This window comes from Poecilia mexicana, unplaced genomic scaffold (assembly GCF_051168715.1).
Source record: "Poecilia mexicana isolate PSO_F unplaced genomic scaffold, ASM5116871v1 scaffold_2, whole genome shotgun sequence".
NCBI classification, from domain to species: Eukaryota; Metazoa; Chordata; class Actinopteri; order Cyprinodontiformes; family Poeciliidae; genus Poecilia; species Poecilia mexicana.
In genome coordinates, this window is record NW_028263371.1 from 11,358,632 (window position 1) to 11,383,793 (window position 25,162).

The following is a 25,162-nucleotide window of genomic DNA, read 5'->3' on the forward strand; positions in this document are numbered from 1 at the left end:
TGGGGAGGGAGCTGATGACATAAACAGCAAACTTTTGCATGAATTTGTCAATCATAATATTTCTATATTTAAAAAAAATGTAAGTTTCATGGGGCTGATCAATTATTCTCATTTTCAGAGAAAATAAATTTAGAGTTTTCATTAGCAGTCAGAGCTCATAATGACTGTAAATGAAAGTTGTTGACGGCAAACCTGCGATAACTCAGTTGAGGTAATTCATACATGAAGCCAAACTTTTATACATTAAGGCAAAACCTAAAGCGACAAAGAGCTAGCGAAGAAGTTCAGAAATGTAATTCGGTCAAACCGTCACAGCTATTCCTCAAATAATGAGTGAAAACCACCAGTGATGGTGTGTAAAGCCCTCCTCTCTGGTATCAAAACCGTCCCGGGTGGTCGCCATCTGCCCCCTACCAGACTTTCATCTCTGCGGGATGCTCTTACTTCAGAAGATGCCTTTGACATTTTGTTTGAGCGCAGAACAGTTATAGCTCACACAAAGCGAGCCAGAAATAACCACACCAGGCACACGTGAGATTTCGAAGCATTGGTTGCAATTTTAATTGAGTGTAATTAATATTAACAGAGTTAAAAAATATCAAAACAAACAAAAGATCCTTTGCGAGTCTCCCAACGATCCTCCCACATTCACACCAAATTTTACTGATTCAGATTTAACTTTGCTCACAGACAAACTGCAGGCAGGTCAGGTCGTCGTCTGTGGATTTCTGAATCAGCAGCCCACACAGCAGGAGACTTCAGCAGGTACGAATTCACTGTTTTGTTTTGTTTTATTTTTGTAATATGTGTAGAAGTAGCAAAGGATGTAGTCTTAGTTCTTTAAAAAATATTAGCCGATTCAAATGAAAATCAAAACCAAAGCCTTTCTGCTTTTGAAAAAACAAAGGTTAATTTTTCATTTGAAAAATGATGGGAAGAGTTCTCAGTTCTGAAGGAGAAAATAAATTAAACTACACTAAAATTGAAAAATTTGCTCCATTGAGAAAATGTTGAGTTATGACAGTTCAGGGTGGAGGGGAAAGAACTTACTCCACAACAAAAAACGGCAAAGAATATGAAAAAATGTTTTGTTTTTTTAATCAAAAACCTAGATTTTTCTCAAGGTTTTGTGAAAAAAGTGACAAAAGATCTCATACACCTGTATCTGAATGCAATGAGTTCAGATGTCTTCTTTGAACCATAAAGAAGAAACATATGTTCATCTATCATTCTAACTGTTGATCACGTGCTTGAATAAAAGAAATCCTAAAGGTTTATGAAGAAAGACCAAAGACTGAGTAACCTTCTTCACTCCCTGCTCACAGGGGTGTCTCTCTTTTATATAAGGCTGCACTGGTGGGGCCCTCAAACTGTAGCTTGATGGCCTGTTTGAGATTAAGGTGTGGGTCTGTCGTGACCATAACATCATCTGTCAAGGCACTGCTAGGTGGGGTTGGGGAGAAACTGTAACAAACAGGTGCTAAAATGTTCTGGGGCAGGGCATCCCAAGCTTCCACTTGTGATGGGCTCTGTAGTCTGTATGGGTAGTCCAACGAAGGAATCTCTCTGTTTTTTGCACTGAGAGGGCTGTTTTTGCTTGGCATTATACCAAGAGAAGCCATGACTGAGTTCCATCTACCACCTGCAGCTCTTTCTGCTTTAATCAAGTTTGAGCTTTGTTTGTTCTTCTTGTCATGGTACTCAAGCCCAGAAGACAAACCTTTCTGAGGGGGTTCACAGTTGTGTACCATAGCCGTAACGGTGCAAACAGTAGGCGGGGGGAGGCATTTTGTAAGCCTCTGGCTACTTCCATGGAGACTTCCCATACCCGAGCCCCCCAGCGGAGGGAGGGTGGAGTGTCGGCTCCGGCTGCGCGGCAGTGAATGCTGTTGGATCTGCTGGATAAAACTGATGCTGTCGGCTGGCACTGTCTGCACTGTAGCAAGTGAGTGGCATGTAGACGAGGTCTGGGAGCTTTGCATGGAGTGGAATCGTTCTCCAGTGGAACCGGGAGAGGACACTGACGAGGAGGAGGTAGTGGCCGTCACTTCGACTCCGTTACCCTCCAACATTCCCGACGAGAGGATCTTGTTTGGTTTTGAAGGAGATACAGTACTAGAATTAGGCAACAGGCCCAGGTATGGCTTAGCTCCATAGCTCTCCAAGAGCCGTACGATTGTAACATGCCCATGTTTTCCAGCCACTTTGGCTGGACTACGACCATATTTATCTATGTGATTGGGATTTGCACCTTTTTCCAGAAGCATTTTCACAATGTTAACATGTCCTTCTTGAGCTGCGATGCTCAGAGCCGTTGCCCCTTGATGGCAAGCAAGGTCTATATGTACACTGTTTGCTTCCATGAGACGATGTCCTACTTTTCCATTTCCTGTCCAGGCCACAGAATGCATTGGTGGTCTCCCTTCAGCGTCTTGTGCATTGGGGTTTGCCCCGTGTTTTAAAAGTAAGTCTACAATCTCCACACTGCCCTGCCAGGAAGCCACATGAAGAGCTGTGCGGCCCTCGGAGTCTCTGGATTCAAGTGGCACGCCTCCTTTTTCTATGACAAGAGTGGCCATATCAAGGCGACCTTCGAGCACCAGGAGGTAGAGCAGAGGCCGACCTTCTGCATCACGCACATCGGTATCAGCCCCTCTCTTCATAAGCAGTTCTGCAACCTCAGTATGGCCCTCCAGAAATGCAGCACTCAATGCAGAGTGTCCGTCATACGCCCTGTGATCAATCAGAGAACGTTTGTCAAGTAGTAGCTTGACAGCACTCAGGTGGCCTTCTTGGGCTGCCAGTATAAGAGGGGTGCGTCCTTCTATGTCCATCTCTCCTATTCGTGCCATGCTCCCTTGATCCGTCAAAGCAGCACATACGGCACGATGGCCTTCACAGGCAGCAGCATGCAGTGGGGTCCAGCCAAGGTCATCCTTATGATTCTCATCCAACCCTCGGTCCAGTAAGGCACGGACTACTTCCAAGCTGCCCCTTGCTGCTGCCAGGCACAGCGCCGTCCTGCCTTCACAGTCGATGGCATCCACGTCTGCACCCCAGAAGAGCAGCTTGGACACTGTGTTCATGTGACCCATCGCTGCAGCTGCCAACAGCGGTGTGACAGCAGCTGCGGCAGAAATGCTTCCGTCAGGGCCAGCCGATTCATCTACATCTGCACCTGCTTCCAACAAAAGCTCAACCACATCTTCGTGGCCTTCATAGGCCGCAAGAAGCAGTGGCGTCATTCCATCGTTGTCTCTGTGGCCTGGATCTGCCCCATGTTCAAGTAATAGACTTGCTACCTCTCCATAACCTTTGATCGCTGCAGCCGTTGGGACGCAAAGAGCAGCAACTGACAGGGCAGTACGTCCATCTCCATCAGCTAGGTTGACTTCTGCATTGTGGTTCAGCAATATTTCAATGGTTTCGGGATGGCCCATGTAGGCAGCTGCAATAAGGGGTGTACGGCCATTGCTGTCAGCTTTATTAATTTGTGCACCATAGTCCAGCAGGGTGAGGACAATTTCCTCGTGACCACCCCATGCAGCTGCTCTGAGGGCAGTACGTCCCTCACTGTCGCATCCATTTACATCTGCCCCTGCATCCAGAAGTAAGCGGACAGCCTCACAGTGTCCTCCCCAAGCCGCAGAGCGCAGTGCCGTCCAGCCTTCATTGTCAATGTGCTCCATCATTGCCACTGCAGTCTCCGTGCTCTGGCTTTTCATCCATTCTAGTAAGATAGACAGAAATTTGACATGACCCTGTCTGGAAGCCAAAGTCAAAGGAGTTTGACCGTGATGATCACTTATGAGTGGATCAGACTCATGTGCTAGAAGAAATTTAGCTATGTTTGCAGAACCCTCAATAGCCGCTTTAGCAAGTAAGGTCTGTCCAGAAGATTCAAGATGGTTTACAGAGTGCCCACTATCTAGCAGTTTCTTTACTGACACCTCCATCTCCATTGTGTCTAATGGATCTCCTTGCTCAACTGGGAAGCGCGTGCAGACACTGGCCTCCTTGTCGGAAATACGGGCTGGCGAAAGAAGTCCGCTTTTCATTAACAGCTGAGGGACTTCCTGACTGACCAGTGGAGGAAGTTGAGCAAAGGATGTGGAGAGGGTTTCATTGCAGCTGGCAGTGAGAGGAGGCAGGCCTGTCCACAGCATCCAGAGTGCCAATAATGAGGGGTTTTCTTTATGGTGACCCGAGCAAACTAAGTGTGTGGCTAACTGACATGCACCCTCGGGGTCTAGATGGGGTCCTTGTAGAGTCAGAGACATGGCAAGCATGCTATGGCCTTCAGTCTGGTTACAGAGGTACTTCTGCGTGCAGTACTTAACATCAGTCAGCCACTCTGTAAAGCTGGCATGAAAAAGTAGCTTGGTCCCCTCAGGGCCATCGATCAAGAGGGGAGACAGTGTATGAAGCTTGTTCTGGAAGTCCTGGACGTTGAGTGTGGTGTCCTGAGTCCAGGCTGCTGTAAATAGTTGCTGAGTTGTGAGTGGACTTGGAGCAGCCAAGAGCACATTGAGGAGAGGTCTGACATAGACAAAGAGGGCCCGAGGGAAGAGTCTCTGGCAGAGCCAAAGGTAGAGTCCATTGAGAGTCCCAGGGATGTCTCGAATCTCTCGAAGACCCACGAGCCCAGCTGCCACGCCATCCAACACTCGCTCGAGAAAGAGGAAGCAGCCCCCACTCTTTATGTGCAGGAGATTGAGCATGTCTGCAGTGTCGGGGGTGAGCTGACGCCGCAGCGCTGCCTCCTCATCCAGACGACAGAGGATGTACTGCTGAACGTCACGGACCGTTGGCGGCTTCCGTAGATCGTCCAGGCAGAGTCTCCGGAAGCCTAAACAAAGAAATTTTTTCTTTATAACTTTGCTTATTGCTTTATTGAGCTTAACCCTTTCATGCATTAATTATAATCCTTTATGTCAGGATTTTTTTCCTTTGTTGATTTTTTGAAGGCATTAAAAAAGGTGGGAAAACAAATTTGGAAAAAAACAAAACAAACAAAAACAGATCAAAAATGTTTTTCTAGGTGATCAGTTGCATTTTTCTCCAAATACAAAGTTATTTTGAAAATACATCTCTAGTATTAGTCTTAGAAGTTACTTGATGCCACAATATTTTTTTTTTTACCTGCAAGAGTCGTCTACAGTAGTAGTAGGGTCTGGGTATTCCTGAGTTGCTTTTTTGTTTGTCTCCCATATTGGATTTAACAAATATTTTTCTGCACTTACAGCGGATGGCCAGTAGTTTATAGTGCATTGTATAATTTACTAGTGTCCACTTCAGTGGTCTGTGTGCATTTAAACATAAAAAATTCACAAGAAACACAAGAAAATGGCTTTTAGATAGCTGTCCATTGTAGTGACCACTATGCATGAAAGGGTTAATTTCATAATGATGATAAATATACATACATATACGCAGATAATCATAAATTTTTGCTTGATTGTAGTTGTTGACATGTAACACAACAAATTTAAAAGGCAATTATTTTTCACAAATAGGCCAGATTGGTTGTATTTACTCATGTTCCTAAAGGCCATCTAAAAATTTGTTTAAAGATGATCAGAAACTGTTAAATTTGATAAAAAGCAAAACTGCCTAAACCTGTGGGGGTAAAAACTTTCTCACGTCTTTACACGTGGTGGCAGGGTTAATCAGGCCTCGCAATTTTCCAACATAGGGTCCAGTGATAGAGACGAACACAGAAATTCACATACTCGAGAACATCTTGCACACATCTTTGTTTTGGCGGCGGATGGAGCAGACCAACAGCAACCAGCTGGGAAGGAGATGCTGATTGTTGGCCAAGAGTTGTGCAATCGAGCCGCTCTTCCCAACTCTTTGGCCTGGCGCACACTGAGCATCCAGAGCATCTATCACTATCATCAGGGTCTGGGCAGGTGGAGGAAGGTCCAGCAGCGGTTCCAAAACTGCCCTAAAGACATAATGTATGGGAACAAGAAACACAAAAAAAAGAAAGAAAGAAAAAGATGAATGACTTAAAACAGCTATGTAAAAACAGCAGGAACTGTGGGCGGCAGAGAGAGTGAAAGGAACAGAAGAAATGTGAGGACGATTTTTTCTCACACACACACGCTGGAGATTTGAACTCTAAATAGAAGCAAAATATGAAGCAGCGCAAATCGATATAAGAACAGCTACCTTGCCATGACTTGAGGCGATTTTCATTTAAGGGTGGCAAGTGTTTACCGACGTTTCTTTGCTTTCTATTTTATACATTTCACAGCATCTAAGAACAGCTGAGGCTTTTAAAACCACGGACAGAAAACGAAAAACTAAACTCGATAACTTGTTAGCAGTTATTTCCATTAAAACAACAGCTGCACAACAAAGGCCGACAATGTTGAACACTTATCTAAGACAACAATTTGTATAAAGGAACCTCCTTTATGCTGTGCAATAATAAGCAGCAGGGACACCGTACAGATTGTAAAACAATCTGAAACCTGGCAAAAACCAACCGAGCATTGGCCTTTAAGGAGCGCAGTCAACACCCACACCCTGCCTGGAGCCAGAGGTGACTCAGGTTTGTGGAACTTCGGGTTTTTTTCCTCCCTCTGCTCTGGGCACGCTCACACACATGCAGATCAATACATGGGCACGTTAAAAACAGGCGCCCGCAGAACAGCTTCAGTCATTAACGGTTCCTCCTCTGCACAGATTTCTCAATCCATAAAACGGAATAATTTTCCGTGTTGTGGAGCTTTGGTTCATTTGCACATTTCCCTCACTTCAAAATGACAGAGAGTTTTTTTTTCTTCATTTTTTTGCACTTTAGAAACAAAGGAGATTTTGTCGGGCACGGCTATAAATATCACCACGCAAAATTGCTATGTGAATTCGGTGCACATGGAGTGTGGAGGAGAAAACTGCTCATTCAGATGGATCAGATGGATCCCGAGGCTAAACAGATGTAATTTTTTAGGATAAAATAATAATAGTTGCCATGTATGTGTATACATTAGGCATGTTATATTCAAGCTGTCTCAACAAAGCAGAGAGCTGCCAGATATGTGTTTCCTCCTCCTCTGGAGAAAGAGACAAACAGTAGTTACTGGATTAGCGACCTGACACGTAATAGCCGATGATGTCTATTTCAAGACCTTCACCCACAGATTTATATTTGAAAAAAAAGAAGCCACATTTATGTTTCAATAAAGCAGATACATTAATCTCTTGTGTTTCTTTTTGATTGTTGCAAACACGGCTTCAAAGCCAGTGAGTAGCTGGTTAGAAAAATGAACAAAGTCTGGGAGGAGACAATCGGTAATGAAGCGAGGACACGAGCTCAGTTTAGACAGGTCACAAAGAGGCTAAGCTCAGGCGTTTATTTTACCACAAATACAGGGTGTGTGCTTGTGTCTGTGCGCTGTGATTATTGTTAATGTCTGTGTTTATGAAGGCCCATGAAGGTCCACTGGTTATCAAGGTGATCTTATGTATTTATTGTAAGAGGTCATCAACCCAAGAGAGAATAAGTAACTAACAGTTGACAGATTGTTTTTTTTTTTGTTTGTTTCTCAGTTTCTCAGGATGACCTCAAGCCTAACCCTGAGATGTGTTCATTTCAACATCAAATGAATGCGTCACTGTTGACTTTCACTTAACAGATCAACAGGTTTCTGATGGCTTTGGCATCTGATGTAAACTTGCTTCTCCAAGAAAAACTTTCAGTAACGTTGCTTGGTTAAAGATGCACCAGTCGCAATTTTGTGTCCGGATCTCAAAACTGATTATTCCACAGTTTTGACCAGATTCCGATGTCTCTTTAAGAAATCTGTAATAAATTTATGGTTATCTTTGTCTAATTTAAGTTGTAAAAAATAAAAATACCCTTGACAACCAAGTTCCCTGCAGCTAAGATGACAGCCTCATTTTTTTTTATTTGCCTGGCGACAGCCATGTATGTTAGCCTGAAAAAATTCAAGTTTATTTTTGATTCCCAAATCCTGTATGTGAGGTGTTTCTTTATTTTTAGATCTGCAGCAAAATGTCTGATGCAGCCACAAACATTATATGAAAAGTGGAAGTAGCCACCTACGTTTGTTGATGTTTCTTTTTAGTTGAGGCGTTGAATGTTTTGACAATTATTCCCTCTGGCTTCCCAGCCGTGCAGCTAGAAGGACTTTCTGCTCTTTGCTTTTTACTTTTCGACAGTCGTTACGAAGCGTTACCGGGGCAACAAGAGGAGTTGAAGAGAAGGCTTCGTGGATGCAGAGCAGGAACAAAGTTCAAACCGTCTCTCCTGCTGACCGTAATGGTCGAGGATCAGCTCCAACTCTAACCGTAGAAACGGCCAGGCAGAGATTCAAAGAGGTGCAGCAAAAGCAAATGAGGTGGATTAGCGGCGTTTGCTAACAGCTGGCGGTATCGTCCAGAACATGTTACTGAGGATTATTATCTCTGCTGCCCAGAAACTGAGCTGTGAGGATGTCGACAGTCTTCAGTCAGAGGCCTCTTTAGATTTGTTGCAATACTGACTGCTACCGGATATCCCTCCTGCCAACAGCACCATCTACTATGTGAAGATTTTTAGGTGATGTATGCAACGGCAACATTTAATTTCTCCTTTTTCTACGTAAATCAGAATTGACTTTTTTTTTACACTAATGGACTCAAAAAGTTATAAGAAAACCATCCTTTGTAACACGGTAGGCATGTGTTTCAAACACATTAGTGGTACATCATTTACTACTGATCAGATAAAATTTCTATAGTCATCCTAAAATAGGGCTACAGTTTGGCTTCAAGCAGCTCATCGAACGTTGCTTATCAGCGCTCGCGGGACTAATTTCTTTGATTGACGACGGAGGCATTTCAACAGGCAGTCTTGACGTTTGACTCATCTGCGTATATTTAACAGCCCTGACGTTTTATCATTGGCCATATCCTGCAATTAAAAGTAGATTTTTAAACCCGTCAACCCACATCTAAGTTCCGACGAGCTTATCAAGCCGCCGTGCTCTTTAGTCATCTGAATAAAGCAGCACTCCCCGACTGAGCTCACACACACACACACACACTCAAGTAGGAAGTACAATTAACCTTTTATGGCTGCTAATGTTTTTCCACCTCATTCAGGTTAGATGGTGCTGGACGTACATCTGCAGGTGACCTTTGAAGCTGCGATTTAATGGGCCTTGTTGAAGGGGCGCGTGTCACTGTGACACCTGCAGTAATTAGAGGGCAGAGTTGGTGACAAATACACTTGCGAAGGCAGGATGTAAATCACTTCATGCGCGTTCGGACCCCTAATAAACCGCATTCCTGAGCTCTCGCCATTGTTTCTTTTTAAGCTATAATTTGGATGAGATCAAAACGGGTGACTGGGCTGGAACCGCGGGCGAGACCACCAACACGAGAAAATGACTGTTATTCGTAAATTGCTGCTGAACGCCACCTACTTCTTGGATGGATTTTAAACATTTCTGAGCTCACCTGGAACCATTTTCATGAACTTTCTGAGCACTAGGCTCAGAAAGTTCAGGTTTTTTTCTCCCGGAAGGCATGAACTGTTAACTGAAGTACATGAATTAAGGAGGTTTTTTTTTTTTTTTCTTACGAGATCAGCGTTGCTGTAATTTCAAATGGAAAAGCAAAGTGGGTCAGAGATTGAATTACATATGAGGTTTTAGCATTCATCACATTGCTTCTTCGTGAATTTACAAATCTAAAAGTGACAGAGATGCAAAATAAACTGAAATACAGTAGAGATACTCTGCAGGTGAAAAAAAGGTGAAATATGTAATTTTTGAAGTAATTATGAATTATGAACAATGTTTAGGTAAATAGAAAAACACATAACACATGACAGTGCTGGACGCAACAGATTGAGAATGAAAGCATTTTGGGGTCTTAGAACGGCATAGTCAAAGCCCAAACCTATATCCAGAGATTAGAACATTTTTTCAATTACTTTTTGAAAGCCCTAATTCTTTTTTTTCCAAAGCTCAGAGGAAGCAGAAGGGCAGGAAACATTAAAAGCATCCTTTGGTGTTTAATGACTGAACTACCTGTTAGTCTATGGGGCTTAAATAATATGTTGATGCCTTTAAGTGGGGGTTTGAAACGGTCGACAGTAACAGCCGACATCCTGCTGCGTCTGGTGGAGCTGATTTCGTTTCAACACCGAGACGAACTCATTGAACTTGAGGTTTGCGCAGTTTATCGCGGCGGGAGCGGCACCGCAACAAGCCGCGTTTACGACCCGCTGGGCTCAGAGAGCCGCCCCGCTGCTTTAAGACGCATGTTGCATGTACATTGCATTTTGCTACCTTGCTCTCACACACACACACACACACACACACACACACACACACACACACACACACACACACACACACACACACACACACACATTTCATCCATTTATTGATGGCTGTCCTCAAAAAAGTGCAGGTTTTTTTCTCTCTCTGTGGGCTCCAAACGGAAAGCAGCGCCTGGCTGCGAGCCAGTTCGTAGGGAATGTGGAATCCAGTTCGGCACTTCACACCAGAGGAGAGCAAACACCAGCAGGAGCTTGAAAGGCCTCGGACTTGGTGCAGAACAAACACACCGGGCAGAGCGCTGAAAAGTCCCGGAGAGGAGGGTGACCTCGCTGACTGGTGCCGAGACGGTCACTGGGGCAGGGGAGGCATTTTTCACCTCTTTGTTCTGCTTTTTTCCTGCTTTCCCCCCACTTCTGTCTCCTCTCTCTGGAAGGATGTTGTGTCGTAAATAACACTGTAGTATTCATTCACACTGGAGGGGCCATTGTGGCGCTCCTTGAATGGGCCGCATTATGGGGCGTGAATGAAATAAATATAAGTCGAGGAAAGAATGGCCATGGTGCTCCTGTTTTTTCCCCCCTGCGACTGTCCTGCTTCGCCCGCGGTCAAAAGATTTCACATTTACATGCAGAGAGGCCACTGGCAGCTACAACACTGAGAGATTCAGCTCGTTTTCTAAACACAAAGGATGCTTTTTAGCTACAGTGCGAGCGGAAGCTGCTGTTGTGTTTGTTGCACACAAAAAAGGAGGAAACGGAGCCCTTTGCTGGAGGTGATTTACTAAAGTAAACCCTGGAGCTGTAGGGTGAACCTATGAACCAATCAGAACAGGGTGTGTGTTGATTCTCACTTTAAAATTTTACTTTCATGTCGTGCAGCAAACACGGCATCAAGCAATGTTCTGTTTGCAGGTTTTTGCTTGATGAGTGCTTTAAGAGGAAGATGCAGGGTTTGTTTAAATGTAATATCCCCTCACCCCATCATGCTGCCACCACCATGTTTTACACTAGCAATGGAGGGTAAAGGGAGTTACTTTTTATGCCCTCTGCATGCAGCCCAGAAAGTTAAATCACGACCTTCCTCCACATGTTTGCAATTATGGAAGTTTAAGCGACAAGTCTTTTATTTCTCCATCAGACAGTTATGATTTGACACCTTTCATATGTTCCTCTTTTGCATTTGTTTCATTCAGGAAGATCCTGAGGGACGCACGGCCTCCAATCTGTGTTTTCCTTGCAAGTAACAATCAGGTCCTCTGTAAATAAACACCCATGAATACTAACATGAAGGCAGTTCATCCTGTTCATCCTCTGCAGATGTTTGAAGATGTCCACTTTGGTTTTCTTAGCCTCTCTTGGACTAGCCGTTAGCTTTAGCCTCCGGGATAATCTAATCAGGATATGTAGTAAGAGGATGCTAAGAGGCTTTGCTGCTGCTAGCAAGACAAGAACTATACTTGAAAAACTCTTAACTCTCACTTTTAGCCTCCTATAAGAGAAAACGGACTTTAATAATAATAATAATAATAATAATTAATAAACTTTTTTTGATAGCCCTTCATACACTAGGATAAATAAAAACCACTAGGTTGACTAAAGTGTTTTATGAGATAAAACACACAAAACACAAGGAATAAAACGGGATAAAACACCTGAGATAGCAGAATTAAGTAAACAGATTACAAATCATCACATTACTGCGTATTAAGAGCCATACTGAGCTTTTATGTCTTCAGTCCTTATTTGAAGAGGCGTGCCATTTGGTACAAATGGGGATTTTTGTTTTAATAGTTTTTGCAAAGTTAAAAACTCTAACTAGTTCTGAATATCTGCCAAATGCCAAGAACTGAAGTTGCCCTGGAAAAAGAGGAACAAGCTCTTACTCACTGCATCCATAAAATCAAATGAAATCCAGGTGACCTAAATATAAAGCCGGTCGTAACAGGGTTAAGGTTACAGCGGTAGTGAACTGAGTAATAGGCTCCAGATCAAATCGCCAAAGCCGCAAAAAGACTGTCAACAAGCTTAAAGGAGAAGAAAGGGGGGGTGTTAAGAAGTTTTTAGTAAAAACATTGGACCGTTTGAACCTGCAAAAACCAAAAGTTGCAGAACAGGTTTTTGGTTTTTCCCCCAGGTTGCTTTTCACATTATGCTTGAATCTGATAAGCCGTTTCTCATGTTAGCTCTCCTGCTCAGCTCCGTCAAAATAAAGGCGATAACTCATAATTTATGCTGCGTCGGACTGGAAATGAGCCACGCGCATGCCGCTGCACGCCGCAGCTCCCGTTTCAGGATGGCTGCAGCACCTTCCAGCGACTTGCCTGGCTCTTTCATTTGACAGGCGATACAAATGGGAAATCTCACGCAGGCTCGGGTTCGCAAAGTGCCGCTTGATGTGAATCCTTCAAGTGACATGGAAGAATTATCATTAATTCATTAACGGCTAAGCAATACCCACCTCTTGAAGGTGTCCTCGGGGTCTTTTTGACAGTTGAGGGGCTCCAGGGCAGAAGACGCGGCCGGACCCCTGAGGGTCTCCTCATAGCCAGCAGGGAGGAGCGGGGAGGCCCTCAGCTGCTCCACCAGGCCCAGGACGAACCTCCACAGCACCGTGCTCCTCTGGTCCTCCCTGTGGCAGAAGTGGGACGCCAGGCAGCGCCGTGCCAGGCCCGCAGCCAGGCCCGAGTCCGAGGTGGGCCACACCACCTCAGTGCACAGGGCGGTCTTGCCGGCACCGGGGCCCCCCGTCACCAGGAGCCCCGCCGCCTGGCCGGACGCGGGGCGGGCGTCCAGGCAGCGCCTCAGCTTGTCCAGGGCCCATTCCCGGCAGTAGAAGCGCCGGCCCTGGAGCAAGCTGGCGCCGTATCCGTACGCTGAGCCGCTCATTTGCTCCGGGGGTTCTGACGTCCAGGAGACGAGTTGGTGCTCTCAACTTCACACCCCATGCCGCTTCAAACGGTCTCACTCTGACTCTTAGGAAAGGTTCCCGTTGATGTGGTCTGGTAATGTTCCAGGTGAGTTCCTTGATTAGTCGCAAGGATAAAACAAACAAAAAAAAGCAATACTTTTAAGTGAGCTTCAGTTGTAACTTGTCGTCCTCTTCATTCATTCTGATGTTTCTCCTGCAGGATCTGAAGCGCTGCGGTTGCCAGTCTTCGCCATGCGTCTCTAGCAGATCGAGGAGCTGCTCAGGCAGAAATCAGAAGCAGAAAGCCAGGATGAGTCAATGAAACAACATTTCTCACATATTTCGTTGCACTTCATCTCACCCGGCCCTTGTCGTCTTCCGTTTACAGATTTCTTTCTCTCCCCTTCCAGTTATCGCCCGTCTCAGGACATCGAACCTTACTGTCTGCTTTTGCTTTCTCTCTCTCTCTCCCTTTCTCCTTACTCTCCTACCTTCTCTCTCCCTCTGCCTCTCTGTCTCTCATGCTCTCCGGTTTTTCTTGTTTTCTTTTTTTTTCTGTCTCCACCCTCTCGTGGTGTGTCTCGGCATGTTCAGACACGCGCAGGAGATCGGCGAGCAAGGAGGGAGGTCTCGTGTGGGAGCGAGTTTTCTCCTTCAGCTGACAGGAGGGAGGAGTCACCTGGGGTCAAGGTTCAGCCACAGGACAATAACACACTGCACTAGGTGTCGTGCTTTTCTAGAAATCAAAATTAGTCTGGTTGTAACTTTCTAAATTTGAGTCTTTATGCTGAGTTTGCTTCGTGTGAATCTGAGTAATTTATCTGCGATAGCAAATATGTTTGCAGAGACATATTTATTTGGTGTAGAAATAAGCACACACAGCCACAGTACAACATAATAATTATATTTTTAAAGCTGAGATTATTCTTAGGGTCAGATGCTGATTTTACCTGAGATGTTTTTTTGGGGTTTTTTTAGCCAACATGCAAAATGCCGAGTGCAGAGGAAAATCACGTGCATCACCTTGAGCACACCACACCCACAGTGAAATGCAGTAATTTTATCGTGATATTTTGTGGAACTATTGTGATAACGATAAAAATCATGATTTTAAAAACAAAACTATTCATGGTTTCTTTTTCGGGTGACTGCATGGCGTAGCATTCATAGCACCGCAAACACAAAGACAGTCCTTGAAAAACTTTCTCAGTTAAAACAGGATTTTTCAGGACTCCACTTACTAAACGTAGGGTGATTTATGTCACTAAACTGCACAAAGTAACAGCATTCAATCACAGTTTCAAATTTACTGATTTTTTTTAATCCCCTGCTCTTATAAAACAAACAGTGAAGAAAATGTTAAAATTAACATTTACAATAAAACTGTCGATCGTATAGCAATATGTATAGAGACAGTGCACTAACAATAAGTTTGGGAGATACAGTCCTTAGTTTACAAATCTATTAAAACTACAAATTTTAGATGATTATATTGAAAAATTAAACAGTTTAGGGTTTCCCCCAGTGTATCCTAAGCCTGGCGGCCCACCAGGCTTTATTTGAGCCCCCACCAGGCTGAACACTGCCTTTTTTATAAGCCATTTTAAAATGTTTGCATTTTTTAAGACGTTATAGTTGGTGCTCAGGTATTAATCTTCTAATCTTTAAATAATACATAATTATCAAGTGATATTTTCAAATTTGCTGTCAACTTTAAACATTTTTTAACTCTAAAACACAACAGGCCGCTGGATGAATGACTGCCCTAGCGCCCCATCCACCAGACTTATCTGGCAACTTGCATCTATGACTGTAGCAAAAATATTTTAACCTGCAAGGAAACATATGCTGCAATTTGAAAATTACATACTACTGTAATTATACTGCACAGTAAAATCCAGCCAGAATGACTAGACTTTAAGGAATCCGGTTAAAGAATGTTTAAAGTTCCTGTAACAGCATTAGCACACTGCACCTCATTTCACGTCAGCGACTAATCAAACACCAGCAGAACTGAGATAAATCTGGCAGATTACAGGCAAGATTTCTCACTTGACAGAGCAAAAAAAATAAATAAAAAAACCCTCACTGCTGTGCATATGAGGCACAGAATGACAGGCGAGCGTCAATTTGATTGAAAAGTGCAAAGTTAATAACAGCAGTTTCTAAAACCAAGCATATCGTGTTAGAGGAAGCTGATACACGTTTGTTGAACACGTCTGCTGTCAGAATCCTCCTGACAATTTTCCCCAGGAACAGAGAAATGTGTTCTGCTAGCAGGGAAGCCGATGACAGTACTGAGGAAAACTGGCACTGGGCTGTGAGGACGTCTACATTCTTGTCATTGCTGGTGGTAAAGCATTGTAAACCTGGCAAGCGGCCGCTATGAAAACAAGCCAAAGTTTTCACTGACGTGCTGTCAATGCGGAAGTTAAATATAGTCAAATTTTCTGCCTCGCATTCAATTGGGACTTGAACGTTTGCGTACCAAATGAAGTGACTGACAGCGAAGCCTCTGTTAATATCGCTTATGTAACCTGTTTGTATGGTTGCACATTAAAAAAAAAGAGAAATAAAATCTATTTCTATATAAAATCTCTATTTAGAGCCAGTAGATGTTATTTTTAAGCCCAACGACGGTTCGTAACATGAAACTACCTTTACTTTGATATTGCCAGACAGCTGCTGAGACGTGCAGACGGTAAAGAAGCAGGAACTCTGGCCGTCTGCCTGGAAACTGAACCTTCGTATTGGAGAAACCTCGTCTCTCAATCACATGACTTTTACTTCTGTGTAAATTAATTGCATCGCTAGGCAACCAGCACAGACAATGTGACGTATAATTAAGCATTACTTAACAACACCAAACGCCCACACGAACCATAAAGTCTAACTTCTTGAGAGTTTTTGTCGGAAAAGCTTAAAGACAAACAGCTGGGAATTTTACTTGGTTTCTACTTTGCAAACAGCGGAGAGGAAATCTGACCAGGGATGAGACAGTCGTGTTTTTTTCCTCTGTACCAGATACTGATGAGACTTAATTAGGAGCTTAATTAGGAGTTTACCAGCGCCAACTCCTAGTTCCATACTATACATAAAAATCAAGCGTCGGCTATAAGCTTGAATGTTGTTTAGCTTAAAAATGCAGTGAAATAAACTACACTTGGTCAGTATTGCGTCATTTACATTAGCATTTTGACAAAGTTCCAGGTATCAGCTGTTTTTATTTATTTATTTATTTATTTTTTATTTTGACTCAATAATGCCTGCTGGACAGCCTTGCAGCTTTAGTTTTTAATAAACTCACATTTGCTGCTACAGATGATGTTTCGATGCAGTCCGATTTGCTGAAGTGCTAGGCTAATGCTAACATGATGTCTCTCTGTTTTGATACGACTCTTTGACCATTTAGTTTGTACCGAATTCTAGCTTGTTCCAATTGGAACAAGCTAGAATTCAATGGCTAGCTCTGAACGTCGTTAGGTTTGTGTACCGTTGCAGCTAATTTAATCTTACGGGAAAAGTTTTGATTCATTAAAATCAACACATTAGCATAGCACTTAAATGCTCTGCAGGAAAACGTCTTAGCTGCAAGATGTAAATTAATCAAAGGCAGCATGTTTTTACGTAATGACGTTTAGCCGTTTTCTAGCTGACCCTCTGATTGAGCAACAAACTGGTCCACACACAACATATCTGTACCTTTAAGGAACAAAACGACAGAGTTTAGTGGATCACAATGCTAACGTGAGCCACATAATAATGAAGAAATGCTGTTTCCTGTTACAGCTAATGAGCATTCAGACCTTATTCATTAACTGGAATGTTGGTGAACACATAATCAGAAATGGTTTTCTCCCAGGTACAGATACTGCAGTTTTGCTTAGCTTTAGCTGTGAAGGGACTTCAGGTTGCTTGAACACAGTTCTTAAAATGCAGACTTTAAGAGGAGAAATCTTATCTTAAAAATCAACTCTCACCTGCAACCAGGTCACTTTGATCATAGATAAAAATGCAATAATTGATGTTTAAAACAACAATTAGAAGAAGGAATGTGGTTTGGTTGTGTTACATCAACCTGTCAAACAGGAAGTGTATTTAAAAGCAACCTGTGTGAAAGTCAAACACGGCCAGGAGTTTAAGCACTTTTGATAAAACAATTATCTGAGTTACAATGTCGTTACACGGAATGCATTTGTCTTCTTTCACGTCGCAAATCAAAAATTTTTGTCATTATCTCTTACTACACACCCCGCTTCCACCTCCAAACGATAGTTTTTTTTTTTTTTAAAGCGATAATCTGTGACCATAATCTGGGTTATTAAATTGAAGCAATAAGCTCTTTTGTTTTCTTTTTAAAAAAAAAAAAACATACCAGCAATCTCAGTGACAATCTCTACCAGAATTTAACAGATATCGCAGTGTGAAATAGCTAAGATAAAAAATAAATACGGAGGGATAATACTACAATAATGACAAGAAAAAGTATTTTACTTTTACAGAAATACTTTTTTGATTTGGTTGCCGTTTTGTTAGCCAAACAATTTCCAGGTTACAACATTAACTTACAAAGTCGGTCGGCTTCATCAATGTAGAGTTATAACATGGACTTTGCTCAGTTGTGGCAACAAACTTAACTTCTTGTGAAGGCGCAGAAATGTAATAAATAATATTTGCATGCCACCATTATGACATCTGTCTAATACAGTTTATGGAACTATCGTAAACTTTACACAACCTCACTTCAAAAAAAGCTAAAAACAAATACCTGGCTTGAAGAGCCAGTCACACCAAGTGAGCCAAGAACTGGCTCGACACAACTGATATGCAGAAAATAGTAACAAAATATGGGGTTCCATTTGTATCAAAAATAAGTAGAAGTCATATGTGTAGATGTGTCGTTGCTATGTGTAGATGTGTCGTTGCTATGTGTCGTTGGTCTATGTCGTTGGTCTATGTTGCATGTATATGTAGATGTTGCATATGTCTATGTTGCATATGCGTTCGCTGCACATGTCTATGTTTCATATGTCTACGTTGCATATGCGTTCGCTGCATATGTGTTTGCTGCATATGTAGATGTTGCATATGTCTATGTTGCATATGCGTTCGCTGCATATGTAGATGTTGCATATGTCTATGTTGCATATGCGTTCGCTGCATATGTGTTCGCTGCACATGTCTATGTTGCATATGTCTACGTTGCATATGCGTTCGCTGCATATGTGGTTGATGTCGTTGGTCCATGCTGTTGGTCCATGTCGTTGGTCCGTGTGGCTATTGCCTGTTCTCTTCGCTATTAAAAAGTCTTGAAGTAGGTCATGTATGATCAATTTTTTCATTAGATATTACAAAAATGTTGGTCTTTCAATATCAGTGGTTTCAATAAAAAAATTTTCCAAAATGCTTAGATTTCTACCTCGTATTTTCTTTAGGCATTAGTCAGGGCAGCTAAGAAGGTCGAGGGATCCTGGCCCCCTGAAGGGAGCGCTATTTCCCATAGATCCGCGGCCGGATTTTATTTTATTTTTTTAATCTGCGATATATCTTCATTTCATTTTAAGAATGATTTTCACCCTCTGTATGTTTTTTAACTTCTCTGTCTTATTTTCTTCAGCGCAGCTCACAGTTTTAAGCAAATTCTGTAGTTTCCGGCATACTTCTAAATCTGCAAATTAGTCACATCTTTTTGGTCCTTCTACTGCCTCTAGTGGCGTGGTGGTGGTAACACAACTAATGTAATTATATTACTAAGTCAAAATGCCACAAAGTCTTTATTGTTTATTATTAATTCTGGCATTAGGATAATAATAATAATAATAATAATAATAATAATAATAATAATAATAATAAGTCTGTGCAAATTGAAATTCCTTGGAATCTTCTTTAAAACCCCAGATATATATGTTCAGCGAGTACCATTATCCGTACAGCCAAAATGAAAACTATAAAACTCATGTGCTCTTTTCATAAATTGAGCAAAAAATATTCCTCCTCCAGTCAACAATTCACTTATTCTATTGAAAACTGTGATGTTGAGTATATTTTGTCCTCATTATAGACCACAATAACAACTTTTATGAAGAACATGTTTTATTTTGGGAACACAATCTGATTAACAAACATAATTGTAACATACTGTCATAAAGACCTTTGTTCAAGAAAAAAAGTGCCAAAATGCTGTTTTAAGTTAACAAAAAAGTACAGACAAGAAAAACATTTTACAGTCTGATAAACTATAACATAGTTTTAACATACTTCTTTCAGAAGTTAAAACTTCTTTCATTAGGAAAGAAGCATGTTAAAACTTCTTTCTTGATGAAAGAAGCGTGTTAAAACTTCTTTCATTAATGAAAGAAGTTATGACCAACAACATAGGAAAGAAGATACTTCTTTCCTAATGAAAGTTTTAACTTCTGAAAAAAGTATGTTAAAACATGTTATAGTCACAGTTTTCAATAGAATAAGTGAATTGTTGGCTTGAGGAGGAATATGTTTTGCTCAATTTATGTAAAGAGCACATGAGTTTTCTAGTTTGTATTCATTTTGGCTGTAAAGATAACAGTACTTGCTGAAAATATATCTGGGGTTTTAAAGAAGATTCCAAGGAATTTTAATTTGCACAGGGACATTATCATTATGATTATTATCCTAATGCCAGAATTAATAATAAATACTTTGTGGCATATCGATCTAGTAATGTAATTATATTGTGTTACCACCCCACGTGGGGTGGTGTTGTGTTACCAACCCACGCCACTAGAGGCAGTAGAAGGCCCAAAAAGTACGCCGAAACCTACAGAATTTGTTTAAAACTGTGAGCTGCGCTGAAGTAAATAAAAGAGATAAGTTCAAATACATGCCAACAGTGAAAAATCTTCTTAAAATGAAGATATATCACAGATTTAAAAAGAAATTTAGGGCCCCCTACACTGGGCAAGGACCCCTTGACCTCCTTAGCTGCCCTGACTAATGCCTAAAGAAAATACGAGGTAGAAATCTTAACATTTTGAAAACCATTTTATTGAAACCACTGATAATGAAAGACCAATATTTTTGGAATATTTAATAAAAAAATTTGATCATACATGACCTACTTCAGGACTTTTTAATGGCTCAGAAAACAGGCAATAGCCACACGGACCAACGACAAGGACCAACGACATGGACCAACGACATCAACCACATATGCAGCGAACGCATATGCAACATAGACATATGCAATGTAGACGTGCAGCGAACACATATGCAGCGAACGCATATGCAACATACACATATGCAACATCTACATATACATGCAACATAGACCAACGACATAGACCAACGACACATAGCAACGACACATCTACACATATGACTTCTACGTTTTTTTGATACAAATGGAACCCCATAACAAAAAACAGAGAAGTGGGGGATCCAGTGTTTCATCTTGGGCCCCCAGAGTGACTCAGGCCGCCTCTGGCTCCGACATCAAACCAGGATCAGTGAACGGTGAGACAGGAAGTCAGCCAGTTTTAAAGTTACACCCAGCTGAAGCTCGATGGTAAACATTTGCTTTAAACAAACAAAGTGTTAAATGGCATCTTTAGTACACGATGCTTCACAGTTTTGCTGGGTTATTAAATTGAAGCAATAAGCTCTTGTTTTCTTTAAAAAAAAATAAAACATACCAGCAACAACTCCGGCCTTGCGTCACAGCAAAGCCACAATAAATTATGGAAATTCCGTATTTTGCTGCAAACTACTACTGTAACTATCATAAAATTCCCACTACATGTTTATGGATAGTTAAATTATAATTTACAGTCTGTGTATGAACGTCTACATTCACCTAGCTTGTTTTTGTTCCTCTTCTGTTTTATTTACCCCAGTGTTATTTATTTTTTAAACCTACTCGCCTGCAGCATTTCTGGCATTTGTCCTTCAAACCCGAACAGCAGCCGGTGTGGGAATCCACAGGTAGCCGCTGCAGGCTGTCCGCCTGTCTGCTTCCTCTGCAGCAGTCAGACTTATTTCTCTCTCACGCACCGACACGCACACGAGTGATGAAACTACAACCGCCGTGGAAATGTGTAAAACTGTCGGCTCGCGCGCCTCTGGTCGACGCCATTGTAAACAAAAACACGAAAGATACGACTAAATATCTGTTTCTGACATGACTCCCCCATTGCGTTCATATTTATTCTCAGCAGAAAATGACACATTTGAGTTTTTATTATTATTTTTTGTTAGAAACCAACCCGGTCTTACCTGACAGACACGCTCTCTCTCTCTCCATCTCCGTCTCCCTCCTCGGCTCTCACTACATACACACCCCAGAGCACTTCACCGGATGTGTCCTCTTCCACCGGCTTTTTATGTCATCACCTTATGTGAAGGCGACAGAGAGGTGAATCCTTCTCTGTTATGGACGTTGTTGTTTTTTTCCCGTCTGGTGCTGACGGTCTCCTAGGAGCTCTAGCTGCTTCCTTTCCTTTCTCACTCCTGATGGTGTTTGGTAGGAAACAAAGGACAGTCTGTGTGTTGGACTGAGTTCAACTGAACTGCAAAAGTCTGCGAACACTGTACGGAAACAGCGAAGAAAAAGAAAGAAAGAGACTTTGCTATGAAGCAGACTTATAATTTTTTTTTTAATCGTTATTGTAGGTGAATTGTCAAATGATATTAGGAAACAAAAAAAAATTAATGGGGCTGCACAGTGGCGCAGTTGGTAGAGCTGTCGCCTTGCAGCAAGAAGGCTCTGGGTTCATTCCCAGCTCCGGTCTTTCTGCATGGAGCTTGCATGTTCTCCCTGTGCATGCGTGGGTTCTCTCCGGATACTCCGGTTTCCTCCCACAGTCCAAAAACATGACTATCAGGGTAATTGGCCTCTCCAAATTGCCCCTAGGTGTGTGTGTGCATGGTTGTTCTCAGGAAGGGTGCAGGTGTGTCACCAGCAGTTGAGTTTAGAGAAGCAGTTGTTTTCATTCATCATTCTGGGAAAGATTATGAGCCCATTTCCAAAGTATCTAAAGTTCACCAGTGAAAGGTTTTTTTTGGCAGGAGATGCACCAATGAGTCACCAGGTTGCAGTTGACCTGTTTTTTCCTTTATTGGATCTGATAGCCAAGAAAAACAGCTGCCATCTTTTTATTGGTCTAAAAAACATTATCAAACCACTTTTTATGCAACTTACCATAGGATCATGTTATTTGATGGTGATCATTCTGTAGTTTCTTCACTCTGTGTGGATTTCAAAACTGCTACCTCTATCAAGTACCAGTAATTTCATGAGTACTAATGCTTAATTTAAAAAATCGGATTAGACATAAGACTGGAAATGGGTAGGAAAAGCCTTATTGGTGCATCTCTCATCTTTTAAAACCATTTAAGATAACTGTGATCATTTCAGGAATTGGTATTATAGCAACGTTTGACATCAATCCACCTATTTTTCCTGAATATATTTTGTATATTTTCTTGTGCAACTCAGAAATCTTACATTTTTCTGGAGGTAATATTCCGAGTTTTACAAAAGACCTGAGATTAACAAGGCTTATTTCTAACAATGTTCATGCGAAATGTTGGAGAAACGACCACAGCTTCTTAGAAGTTAGTCCATGCATCTGTAATGAGCAGATCTAAGCTAATGCTCTGAATTATTTCAACTCATTGATAATTCACATCACAGAGGAAATTGAAAATGTAAGTCAAGCATCAAAGTCAGCTCATCTGCTTGAAGTTCAGTGAAAAACAAAGAAAAAAGCATTTTACTGATTTATGCTGCTGCATATACACCTTCAGATTTGGGTTTTAGGAAGTTTTATTATTGTAATTTCACAAGTTTCTTGTACAATATTGAGTACCACCTCCCCATCACTTAAACCTGGAGGAAAATCACTGTAAAAACATTTTTTTTGCTAATTCTGTACATTTTAACCCCTCTAAATAGACATTTGCTCTTCTTTAAATGTGAAAACAAACTTGTTTGTCGTCAATCTGAGAGCAACAGTTCCCTCTGGTGGATGCTAGTGGTAATACACAGACATCTGTTAACTTATTGAAGCAACATATTCATCTCCTTAAATACAAATAAAAACACAATTTCCAAAAGAAAACTGAAATATTATTATTGATTTCATACTGTATGAGGGTTTGCATTTCCCTAAGACATAAGACTTGCATCTCTAAAGGCAAATCTAATGAAATCAGAGTTAAATGACCAATCATTTTACAGCGATAAGCACCTGAAATTAAATTAACATTTTTTGAAATAATGCTATAGAATTGCATTTGAGAGTATGAGATGATTTGAGTGTAAATGTAAAGATCTAATAAAGGATTTTTTTGGACTGAAATAAATTTGAGGAGTAAACTGATGTCTAGAGGTTTGTTCATTTATGTACTTTAATTTCAGTTTCAAGTTTAAATGGTTTTATTTGTGTCAGCATTCCCGTTTTCAGTTCATTTGTGTCTCTAACTTAAAATTACACATATATCCAACGTTTTTCCACAGGGTTTTATATCATCTGTATTTACAAAAAGTAGGTTTTTAACACTTAGCAAAGAGTAACTCCAGTAGGTTTCCGCCTGGCAGGTCAGATGTTGTTCTTTGTCTGAACAATCTTCCATAAATATCTACGTTTGATCATTCTGACTCATTGTAGGTGGGTTCACTCTTCACCTGACTCATCCTCCTCCCTGTTTGGACTTTGGCCCAGTATGTTGAACCCTTCATCCAAAACCCAATTCTCTGACAATATGAACTCATTTGAACCATGTCCCTGTTATGTAATGTTATTGGGAACTTTGTTTTTCACCAGCAGAAAGATGCTGACACTAACAAACACAATTTTGTCACTGATATGATTGAAAACAATGAGCGTTGCCAGAGGATTTTGTCTTTAAACCAAAGTGTGGTTGTGTAACTTGTGTGTCAGAGGAAGACAAACATGTATGCACTATGACACTATTAGGGCTGCAAAAATCAACAACAATCAAGTTCTATTATTTAGAGCAATAAACTGGCTCAGATCAGTTTATCTCACTGCACAGGATTGGTGTAGGATTTATGCTTTGAGACTGAGATGGCCGCAGAAGAATGCTGGCTTTTGTGTCCAAAGGTCCAGGGAATAATTTAAGATAATACTCAAGACAAACATAAGGAAACAGACTGGTCTGGATAATGGGATGAAAAACCAAGAAGTATTTCTGCTGGGAAGCAGGTTTACTGCAATGCTAGGCAGCTGAGTCAACTTGTAGACAGGAGACAGCTTGGGAGTTGAGACACAAACAACTACAGCAGATACAAACCTGAAAGCACACAAAAACACAAACACCACAGATTGTGAACCAAGAACTAACAAACTAAAAACAAACAGTAAATGAGAAACTTGGATCGAGCAAATGCAGCTAATGGCTACAACTACATGTCAAAGACAGGAGTACGCAGAATCATAAAACCAAGAAATGAGCCGAATATGAAGAACAAAGACTGATAAACCCTAAAATAAAGCAAAATACAAGACACAATTGCTACAAATTGCAACAGAGCTTTTCTTGAGGGTGGATTTCAGATGCCTACTTAGTCCATAAACAAAATATTAACCCTAACACAAAGGTTGCTGGTGGGACTTTGGAGGAAAGGGTCAAAACAAATGAAAAAACAACCCAAAGAAGGGCAAGATGCAAACAAATAAAAAACTGAGTTCAGGAAGATGACCATTAAAATGCTCTGGAGGTTGGTGGCGTTGCTGGAAGAATCCAGAAGAAGTTCTGGAACGCAAAGCACTGGATGGACTCTAGAGTCGAGAGCAAAGGTGTCAAACTCCAGTCCTGGAGGCCCGCTGCCCTGCAACTTTAGATGAGCCTCTGCTGCACCACACCTGAATACAATAATTAGGTCATTAGCAGGGCTCTGGAGAACTTATCTACACAAGGAGGAGGTGATTAAGCCATTTCATTCCAGTGTT

General features: G+C 41.6%; 1 protein-coding gene across 2 annotated transcripts; it reads right to left on the reverse strand.

Moving 5' to 3' along the window:
- Nucleotides 1–537: 537 nt before the first annotated feature.
- On the reverse strand, nt 538–21,717 carry ankrd50l (ankyrin repeat domain 50-like). 2 transcript variants are annotated; one of them, XM_015013048.2, is made up of 4 exons: nt 21,462–21,717; nt 12,762–13,487; nt 5,733–5,950; nt 538–4,849 (listed from the first exon to the last, which is right to left on the reverse strand). In XM_015013048.2, the coding sequence occupies exons 2-4, from the start codon at nt 13,187–13,189 to the stop codon at nt 1,320–1,322; spliced, it is 4,176 nt and encodes a 1,391-aa protein (XP_014868534.2). In that variant the 5' UTR covers nt 13,190–13,487; nt 21,462–21,717; the 3' UTR covers nt 538–1,319. The 2 variants fall into 2 exon arrangements, with proteins under 2 accessions (XP_014868534.2, XP_014868533.2); XM_015013047.2 differs by lacking the exon at nt 21,462–21,717 and adding an exon at nt 13,573–14,419.
- Between the last annotated feature and the right edge of the window lie 3,445 nt (nt 21,718–25,162).